The sequence below is a fragment of the Arachis hypogaea genome, chromosome 12 (assembly GCF_003086295.3).
Source record: "Arachis hypogaea cultivar Tifrunner chromosome 12, arahy.Tifrunner.gnm2.J5K5, whole genome shotgun sequence".
NCBI classification, from domain to species: domain Eukaryota; kingdom Viridiplantae; phylum Streptophyta; class Magnoliopsida; order Fabales; family Fabaceae; genus Arachis; species Arachis hypogaea.
This window is the reverse complement of record NC_092047.1, coordinates 19,593,591-19,603,892: the sequence shown is the minus strand read 5'-3', so window position 1 is coordinate 19,603,892 and position 10,302 is coordinate 19,593,591. Positions and strand designations below refer to the sequence as shown.

The following is a 10,302-nucleotide window of genomic DNA, read 5'->3' as shown; positions in this document are numbered from 1 at the left end:
GAAAAACATCAACAAAAAAAAAAAAAAAATCTACATCATTATAGTAAATCTTACATCACATTTGAGAATTACACCAAATAATAAGTCATACCAAAATATAATCAAAGTTAACTCAAAAATCTAATTATCATAATTTTCACAAAATACCATAAATAACTCAATCAATACTAGATCAATCTAAAAATGAATTGAATTACTGTAATTTTTTGAGAATCTATCAAGTCCCAAAAGCTCTTGTCCAAATGTAAATTATTAAAGAATTTTAAAATAACTTTCACCACCTATGCAAAAGACAAAAAGATTTTTATTTAGGCAAATAATTACTTGATTAATCTATCAATTCTGTTTCCATACCTAATATATGATATGTAATGCTTCACCAATTGAATAGAAATTAGAAACAAGTATCACATTGATGTTAGCAAGAGTTAGAATTACTTAAATATTATTAAGAACACAATTTAAAGACCTTGCCACCTTGAATATCTTTTTTAAAATTTAGAACCTATCTCCTTCACTCAACAAGAATATGAATTATCACAATCTTCATCAATATAGGATGAAACTTAGAATGGTAATAATATTTTACTTCAAAAAAAATTATCACAGAAAAACAGAGAATATAAACAACACAAAACGAGCTGAATTCATGGCAAGACACTGCAAAATTAGGTACACTCATGGTAAAATGTTGCAAAACTATTTTTTTTCATGGCAAACACACACTAAAAATATAGAAAAAAGAAGAAAGAACCAAGAGCAGTAAATGCACGAGAGAAAAAATGACTAAAACAACGACAATAAGTTACCCTTAACACAGTGACATCGGTGATGACAAAGAATAGCTCCTAGCGGTAACGACGAAAGGTGAAGCTTAAACAACGATCCGATAAATTATAAAAGAAAGGACGAAAGAACAGAAAAGTTCTAATCTATTAAAAAACGAGATGAAATTAGAATAGAAAAATTTGAATGTGGATAAATTTTAAAAAAATATTATTAAAATTTTAATTTTAATTTTTTTTATATTCCTACGTTTTAAAGGTATTGAAATCCCAAACTAAAATTTTAGTTACATTCTCTTTTTTTTGTCAGTAGATTAAACAACTCTCAATTCTAGATATCTCAATAAATTAGACAATCTCTAATTCTAAATATACAATATATTTACGTATTCTTCATATATTTATCAAATTTTTACCTCAATTGCAACTTCTAAGATTTAAATCCTAGACTTTTGAAGTGAGAAGGAGAAGATATGTCATATGAGTTAGGAAGGAGAGAAAAGTGAACTGAAATTTCAGCATCAGTGTTTGAGTGGTGTCCCTCTGCGTCTCATTAAGTATGTGTTTGGATTCACGTTAAGCAAACTGGAGTTTGAATGGAAGTGATTTTGTAGAATTAATTTTGGATAAAAGTGAGTTTGTGCCAACATAATTTATATTTGACAATTTTTACTAAAATTAATTTTGATAAAATAAATATTGTTTGGATAATATTAGTTAAAATCACTTCTAGATAAATAATTAATTAATTATTAAAAAAATATAATATTAAATTATAATATTATTTTTTAAAGTATATTTAATTTTTTTTATATATTTTTAGTATTTTTTATATAGTATTTTTTTATAGTATTTTATTTTAATATGTTATAATTTTTTATTATTATAATAAAAATTAATATTTATTTATGAAATTAAAAATAACATATAAAAATTGATAATTTTAAAATATTTTTTATAGTAAAAATGAATATTTATTTATTAAATTAAAAATAATATAAAAAATAATATATTTTAGTATTTTTTTTAAATATTTTTAATAATTTTATTTTTATTATTATTTTAAGTTTTAATTTTTTATAAATTATATTTTTATTATTATTTATAATTAATTTTTTATTTAATTTATTATTTTTAATAAAAACAATAATATATATTATAAAAAATTAAAATAATAAACAGTGTCCAAAAATTAGAATAATTGTTTTAATATTTTTAATATTTATTTAAAAAAAATTATAAAAAAATCAATAATAATTAGCAACAACTTAAACGTGCATTGAATAAATACAAAAGTTATAATTTTTTGTTTTTAATGAACGAGTTTTTGACTCGCAAAATCAAAGTTGCTAAATATCAAAGAACAACATTTAAAACACTGAAGCGCACTTTTATCCTCTCTCTCCAGTGTTTCACAAACACCCCCTAAGTAGTTGAAATAAACGCGGCAGCAGTCATGGATGACCTTCCAGAATCTTCCTCCAAAGGCACCAAACGCCGCCGCATGGATGATTCCGCCGCCGACGCTGCAACCTCCTCGTCACTGCGTACGCACCTTCTCTTCTTCTTCGCCTCTCTCTCTCTCTCTCTCTAGGTTGTTTGTGAATTTGAGCATATTTTGCAGAGGACGATCTCACATTCAGCGATACGCTCGTCGCGCTTCAAATCATGCGAGCTCAGTTCCCTGACATTGATAAGGTTTGGTTCCTCCTTCTACGAACACTTCCTAGTTTGATTTTGATTTCAGCTTCAGCATCTCTCTCTCTCTGTTTTATAATGAACTAGCTGTTAGTTATTTGTGTTGAGTATAAAACTAGATTATGCTAGGGTCCATTTGGTTAGTGTCTCATAGACACAAATACATAGAGATTTTCTTGTAGCACTTAGAATCTGAAACATAGAAGGAAGAGTCTGCGTGTCCTGTCTCACCTTGTCTCTCGATCTAAACGCAGTGTTAGTACTCAAATTAGTGTTTGAAAGATACTCAGGATAGTGAATTACTCCTTTAGGTATTTATTGTATCGAGTCGGATCTTTATAGTATTAAATGAACTATCCTTATAAGTATCAAAGTGATGGGTAGGATAGGTGTAAATTGGGGAACTAAATTGATATTGATATCTTATAACATTCTCAAAATCGCATTCGAACTTACTTCATGTCATGTATATATTTGATTTGTTGGACTAGTTCAAGTATTTACTAGAAGAGGTTTATTTTGATATAATTGTTTCCATCGTGAATTAATCATGTATTTTTTTACAGCATTAAAGTCGTTATTATAGGATTCAAACACTTGTAATGGTATGTCAATGTATAATTGAATGATAATATGAAAAAGCTTTTAAGGTGATATCAAAATTTAATCCTTTGTTACTCAAGTGCCATGTAACATTGTTGTAATTGAGTGCTACATAACATTATATGGTTGGACTTGGATGAATTATTGCATGTTACTTGAGTGCATTTAAGGTGGTTGTACTAGTGTATATCTTTAATTTCTGTAATAAAGGAAGATTAGGTATTTAGAAAAGAATACACTTTTTATTTGATAGCAAAATACAACATATACCTAAATGAAGGTTGGTCATATTGTGAGTCAGAGTAAGCACAATCCTTTCTGATACTTTTAGAGCATGTGAATTTTAGTTGTGTTTATTGTAATAGATTTAAAGTGTCAATAATGACGTTTGAATTTTTCAGGTGTCGGTTCAGCCTTTTATATTAAAATCCCAGTTGTATAGCAGTGTAAAGGACAGAACGCAGGTGGACAGGGAATTGGAGGTCTGATAAATTTCATAATCTTTGTGTTTTAATTTGCTAAACATTAAAGCTTTGATGGATACGTGGTAATTGGGTGATATATCTTATTTGTGCAATTGTGCAGTCTCTAAGGAGGGACAAAGTTCTGCGTATTTTCAAATTAAATACTGGACAAGATGATTATGCTATAATGTTTTTGGATGACTACATAAAGCAGGTTAGTTTGTATTATTATGAATTTATGATTCCAACTTTCAGGAATGCAGTGTTGGGCCATAGTATAAAATGTTCATTCTAGTTTTAGTGCTACTGAATTGTCCCCATCTTGGATGCCTTAGTTTATTTCCTTTTTGATTTAAGAATGTAGTTCACTACAATATGAGTTGTTTCTGCTGACCTATTTATGCTTCTGAAAGGACTGTCACTGAAATGTTCCATTTATCTTTTCTGACTATTGATCCATAGATAGATCAAGTTTTTAAAAGAATGGAAGGAAAGAAAGAAATGGAATATGAAGTTTTTGGGTGGTTCAAAAATTATGTTCTGGATTTGAAGCTGGAAACTGGCATTGAACATCAGGAGCTTGTGAGTGAGATTCACTAATAAGCTTATTTATACCATATAATAATTCCCAGTTCTGTTTATTACACTGTCTACTCTATAACAAATCCTTATAATATGGCAAATGCCTTTACTTTGGAAGAATCGGAATGCTAAACATAGGAGTGTCAAGTGCATCATACAGATTTATATTCAGATATACTAATATAAAAGATGATATTTTCTGATTTATCAGCTCAAAATCTTTGTACTTTGTTATCTCAGGGAATTTACTGAATCAATTTCTATAATTAGCGAAGTGTGCTTCTTGATGCAGTGCTCACTCTTGTCACTTGGGGGGAAGGTGAAGGACAGCCACATCACCCTTTTAATTAATGCCGGTGTCATTGTGAGTAAACATGAAATATAAAAGCTCTGTTTACTTTTTTTATTCATTGGTTGGCCGTAGTTACCCTTCTGTAGTTATAACTATATTTATGTTTGTACAATTGTACATACTAGATAGAGTATGAAGTCTTTGAGTGAGTGATTAAACAAAGAGGGCAACCACATTAGATATTTTTGGGAGGAAAGTTTTTTGTAGTTTCTTCACAAATTGGGAAAGTCCGAAGACAATGATACATGACAGTTTTCTAATTTTCTTTGATGGATTACATAATGTCATAAGGGATTTTGAAACTTTTGCTTCCTTTTAGTGATTAAACTTTAATAGTATTTTTAATTATTATCTCTTCTCAATATACCAAAATGCTTGCTGAGAACAATCACAAGACTAAATGTTACTTGGTTTTCTGAGAAGTATGATACAGCTGTTTATCTTGTATTCTATTTCTATGCAAATGGTGCCCAATTTTACACATATTCATTTCTTTTCTATCTCTTTCTTTTGGTACAAAATAAATAATTTGTTTCATTAGGGATATTAAGAAAATTGTACCATTCAATAATGCACTTTTTATGTTTTCTGTTAAGCAGTATTGTCTGCAATGAGAATGTTGTAACCTTTCTCTATCATTTCATGCTTTAAGATGCAACAAGATATAGCAAACTTTTTCTTTGGTTAAGCAAATTTTGCACGTCCTCCTATTGTTGGATATACGGAACTTCACTTTATAGGTTCCAGGAATACTTGTCAACACAAGATTCCTGTGGGAAACTTGTGTAGTTTTATGTTGATTATCTCCTTCATATATCTATTTTCGACTACAATGCTGTATGATTATATTCCTTTTTCGTCTTAATATTTATGTATAATTTTATTGCATGCTTTCCAGATTCGACAGCTTATTGATCCAAACATGTATTGGTTTGCAATCCCAAATGTTGGCACACTTCTTAAGGGTCTTGCTCAGGTATGAAGATTTAATGTTTACTGTATTTTTATGTATAGATACTCATGATATAGTTTGATCTCTGTATGTTCCAAGTTAAATTGCATAATATGTTTATTGTACTTTAAGGTGACTTCAACTACGTTTTAAATATTTGAACATGTAAACAATCGGGGTTTTGTCTAGGAATTAGTTTGAGACCCTTTCTAATTCTGAAATCTCAATTACTGACTAACTAATCCCCTCCACTCCCTATATTTAACTGACTTCTCTAAGTGACCGACCAAGGAGAGTGAAACAAAGGGAAGGATATAAATTCCCTAAAAAGTACTTATTTTTATTGAGTTTGTTTCAATTTATTTATGTTAATTTTATTTAATTTATTTTCCAAACTTATATTTGTCTTAACACAATATGTCATATATTTAGTTATGTTAATATGTGGAACTTGTTAATTCCTTAAAATTATATGACATTATATTTTCTTGTTAATAAATAGAAGAAAATTGCACCAATGAGTTATAGCTCAAATGACATAGTCTTCCCATACTCACCTAAGAGGTCGCGGGTTCGAGTCTCCCTATCTTTGGTAAAAAAAAAAAAAAATTGCATTCTTTTATCTGATAAAAAAAGTAACGTAAAATTAAGGAAAAAAAATTCTACTAATAAAACCAGAAAAGGTAACCTGATATTTCTGGACTCACTCCTGCTAGAAGGCCTATTGTATATTTTATCATAACTCTCATCTCTACTCTACTAAGTAAATCTTTAACCTCTTTTATCCATTTTAACTCCATTTAGAATTTTGCAAATTTCAATCTGAATTCTCAAAATACAATTTGCATCAGGTACTTTAGTAAGCATAAATTACAACATAGGAAAATATTGAATTTAGTCTCTTGGTTGGGATGTGATTTAGTAGTTACATGGATTTGATGGTATTTCAGATTTGTACTCTTTACCAGAATGATAGTTATGCAGAATTATTTTTGAAGATCATGAGGAAATAGTTTTGAGATCACATTAAAGTTGTTCTCACTTTGTTGTTCAGGGTAGAAATGAACTTATTTCACTTCTCAGTCGTCGTAGATATAAGGAGATGATGTTAGCCACCTTGGAGAAGAAGCGTCTTCGAATGTCTCCACTTGATATGAGATTTCATCTTCGTGACTTGATTGGTTCCGGACATCTCAGAACTGACCATACACCAACTGGTTTAATCATTCGAGTCTCAAAAGATTGAGATTCAGAGAGTCCTAGATGTGCTTTGATCCATCAAATGAATTCATTTGATCAATTGCTCCTGTTAACTCTTATTTTCAAGAAGAGGTTCAGTTATCTATGCTTTGGATTTAGATATAATTGGTACAACTTGGATAAAAATGATAGCCACATTTATCCTTGTTGATCAAGAGACCAGACTCAAAATGGACCACTTGATTACCTATGTAAGCAAATCTTTTTTAATTTCCAATTGTCTTTGCATGGGGCAAATTATTTAACCAGCATTTTCATTACCCCCCTTTAAAAATGGTGTGAATGTGAACAGTAATGATTAACTAAAGTACTTATGTTCATGTAAGTTCATGTGATTTTCAGGTTACCGGAATCAATTATGAACTATCTGACCTGGCTGTGTGCTATCAGGGCTGCTACTTCGATTCTTATTGGTATGACAGTTATTTATTTTGTATGAATCTCTGAGTACCCACGACCAGTTTTCTAAATATTCAATTCAAATTATAGTTGGTTAACTTAAAAGTGATATCTGATATGAGAAAGTCCCATGACCAAACAATCATTACCCAAGTTCTCTAGTTTTAAATTGTTACTTGGAGCAAAACTTCTAGTTCATTTTATTTGTCACTCTTACTACTTACCACTAAATATTTATTACAAGATTTCCAATTTTATTTTTTGCATACAATTCTCAGCACAATTAATGACACAAAGGGAATTAGTTTAACAGAAGTGGGCTAAGTTTTGTACGAACTTTACCCATAAAGTCTAGGGTTAGGGCTTAAAGTTAAATCTGATAAGCTCACTCGGACAGAGATCGAGCCGTTTACATTCCGGTCATATGGTTTAGGTTTTCTCACTTATCTTTTTCAATTTAAAAAAATGAAATATTAATATAACAATTATATAACAAATCATAGTTGATAAATATAGGATATTTGGGTAAACATATTCCTAATTAATCATTGCGGAACCAACTTGGGTTGGTCGAGTGGTCAGCTTACTCGTCCGCTTAAGCAAGTGTCGGAGGTTCGAATCCTGCCTTGTGCATGCAGCAACTTATTGGCCAGCGACAGACCCTTGAATGGAGCTCCGATTCGCGACGGGATCTTCTAGTGTATGGTGTTGGACTGTTGGATAATACTTTTTTTAATGAAGTGAACTTTCACATCTTTGAGGATCAAAACAATACTTAATTCTTAACTTTGATTAGTGTATATTGTGGCTATGTCCATCTTTATGTTTTTTTTTTTTCTTTTTTCAAAATGGAATGGAAAAGAAGTTGTTTTCGAGAGATTTGAGCTGGGTTAATATTTTTGAAAAATTATACAAGGATAAATTCAAAGAATAAGTTAATTACAAATTAATTCTACCGTAGTTAAATATTAACTTTGGTTAACTTTGGGTAACTCAGATCAAGTGTGGTTAATGATCAATTTAAAAAATGAGAAACTCTTGGGGTTAGCAACTTTTAGTAATTTTGGTCATTGGTCAAAACAAACACTAAATTGTTATTTTAATAATTTATGTATGCAAATTTTAAAAAATGTGGGTGTAAATCTTATTGATTTATGAGTGTAAACTGTATTGATTCATATATGCAAAACTCTAGTAAATATAGGTGTAAATTATATACTTGTGTGCAAAATGTCCGTAAATATGAGTGCAAATTATTACTGAGTAAGTGCTGGTAAAAAATAATAATATTTGTTGGTCATGTAACATTACTCTTAGAAAAAATAACCAATCAACAATTGACATATCGCAAAAGATAAATTATAAATTAATTTAAAGGGGGTTAACTAGAATTTAGAAACCACATAGGTAACCAATTAGAGGTGCGGGGTACTGCATCTAAGATTTTAAAATTAAAAAATAAACTACAACCTAATTTTAAAATTAAAAAAAATAAAAACTTTTGCGCACACAAAAAAGTAAAAAACATGTCCTATTATTTCAACCCATAACATTTTGGGACTATGATCTCCCTCTCCTCCGCTGCCGTGACGTCGCCTCTCCATTACTCTCTACACCATTGAACCCTCCTGGTCCTTCACCAATTGTCACGCCGCCACACACCCGCGCCTCCTTTTCCAAACAATCTTCGTCGTGACGCCCATCTTCTCGCGCAAGAACGGTGCGACTGCGATCTCCCTCTCCTCCGCTGTCGCGACATCGCCTCCCCTTCACTCTCTGCGTCGTCGGCCCCTCCTGGTCGCCGGTCATCCTGCCACCACACACCTGCGCCTCCTTCCAAAACGCTTCTCACCGTGACGCCTATTTCCTCACGCAAGAATGGAGCAGCCACCCCTCCATATCTTTGCACAAATATCTTTTTCTTCTTAGTTTGGATAATTTTTTTTACTAGTTTTGGATTTTCTTTCTCCTATATTTTGGATTTTTTTGGTGTGTTTTGCATGATTTTTTTTTTGTTTTACAAAGGAGGCCTTAAGGCCGAAAAAGGAAAAAAATAGTAAACTCTAGGAAAATACAATCCACTACAATTAGCTAAAACCAACAAGAAAATTTGGCTGGGGATTGTTCATAATAGGCTTCATGTTGACCTAAGTTCAGAATGAGGTTGGCTAGCTCATCAGCTATTTGATTGGCTTCCCAGTAGACATGTCTTAGCTCCACCCTTTAGTTACGACTAAGGAGATAAGGAGATTAGATATCCATCTAATAATACACGTTAGAGTTGGATGCTTACAAGGGGGATTTCTAATCATCTCAATAGCACCTTTGGAATCAGACTCAACAATAAGCTTCTTGATCCCCCTCTCCCAAGTTATTTCCGAGCCTTGAAAAATAGCATTAATTTCTGCTTCAATAGCACTTTTAGATGTTTCTTTTCTTAGTTTTTGGATGTTCTTTTTCCAATAATTTTGAATGTCTCGTTTTATTAGGTTTTAAACTTTTTTAAATGATTTTAGATATCTTGTTTTTCTTAAATTTTGAATGTTTCTTTTTGTTACGTTTCAGATGTTTCTTTTTATTAGTTCTTGGATATTCTTTTTACAACGACGTTCTTTTTCTTTTTGTAGGTTTTGGATGATTGTTTTTATTTTTTAGATGTTTATTTTTCCTAGGTTTCGGATATGTCTTTTTTTTTATATGTTTTGGATGTTTTTATATATGTTTTGTTTTTGGGATTTGGATGATCTTTTTAATAGTTTTAGATGTCCTTTTTCTTAGTTTTCGGATGTTATTTTTTCAATATTTTTGTATGTCTCGTTTTGTTAGGTTTTGACTTTTTTTAAATAATTTTAGATATCTCTTTTTGTTAAGTTTTGGATGTTTCTTTTTGTTACATTTCAGATATTTCATTTTATTATATTTTGGATATTATTTTTACAATAATTTTAGATGTTTGTTTTCATTTAGGTTTAGATGTTTTTCTTTTTAGAGTTTGGATGTTTCTTTTTATTTGGTTTTAGATGTTTCTCATGATAATTTGAATTCATATTTCTTGAGTAAAGTATCGTTTTTGTCCCTAACGTTTGGTGTAAGTCTCAAAGTTGTCCCTAACGTTTAAATTGTTCTATTTAGGTTCTTAACGTTTCAAAATTGACTCAATATTGTTCTGCCGTTAGAGATCTGTTAACGGAATTGACGGCGGGACAA

The 10,302-nt window shown here is 30.5% G+C and overlaps 1 protein-coding gene across 5 annotated transcripts; it reads left to right on the top strand.

Annotated features, from left to right (window-relative positions):
• Window positions 1–2,145: 2,145 nt before the first annotated feature.
• LOC112727068 (uncharacterized) lies at window positions 2,146–10,036 on the top strand. Of its 5 annotated transcripts, none has more exons than XM_072208964.1 (10): window positions 2,146–2,332; window positions 2,410–2,483; window positions 3,488–3,568; window positions 3,672–3,764; window positions 4,013–4,132; window positions 4,425–4,496; window positions 5,383–5,460; window positions 6,491–6,887; window positions 7,039–7,109; window positions 9,723–10,036. In XM_072208964.1, exons 1-8 carry the CDS (start codon window positions 2,242–2,244, stop codon window positions 6,680–6,682), a joined length of 801 nt encoding a protein of 266 aa, XP_072065065.1. In that variant the 5' UTR covers window positions 2,146–2,241; the 3' UTR covers window positions 6,683–6,887; window positions 7,039–7,109; window positions 9,723–10,036. The 5 variants fall into 5 exon arrangements, with proteins under 5 accessions (XP_072065065.1, XP_025632457.1, XP_072065066.1 ...); XM_025776672.3 differs by lacking the exon at window positions 9,723–10,036 and adding an exon at window positions 7,612–7,895; XM_072208965.1 differs by lacking the exon at window positions 4,013–4,132.
• Window positions 10,037–10,302: the final 266 nt, after the last annotated feature.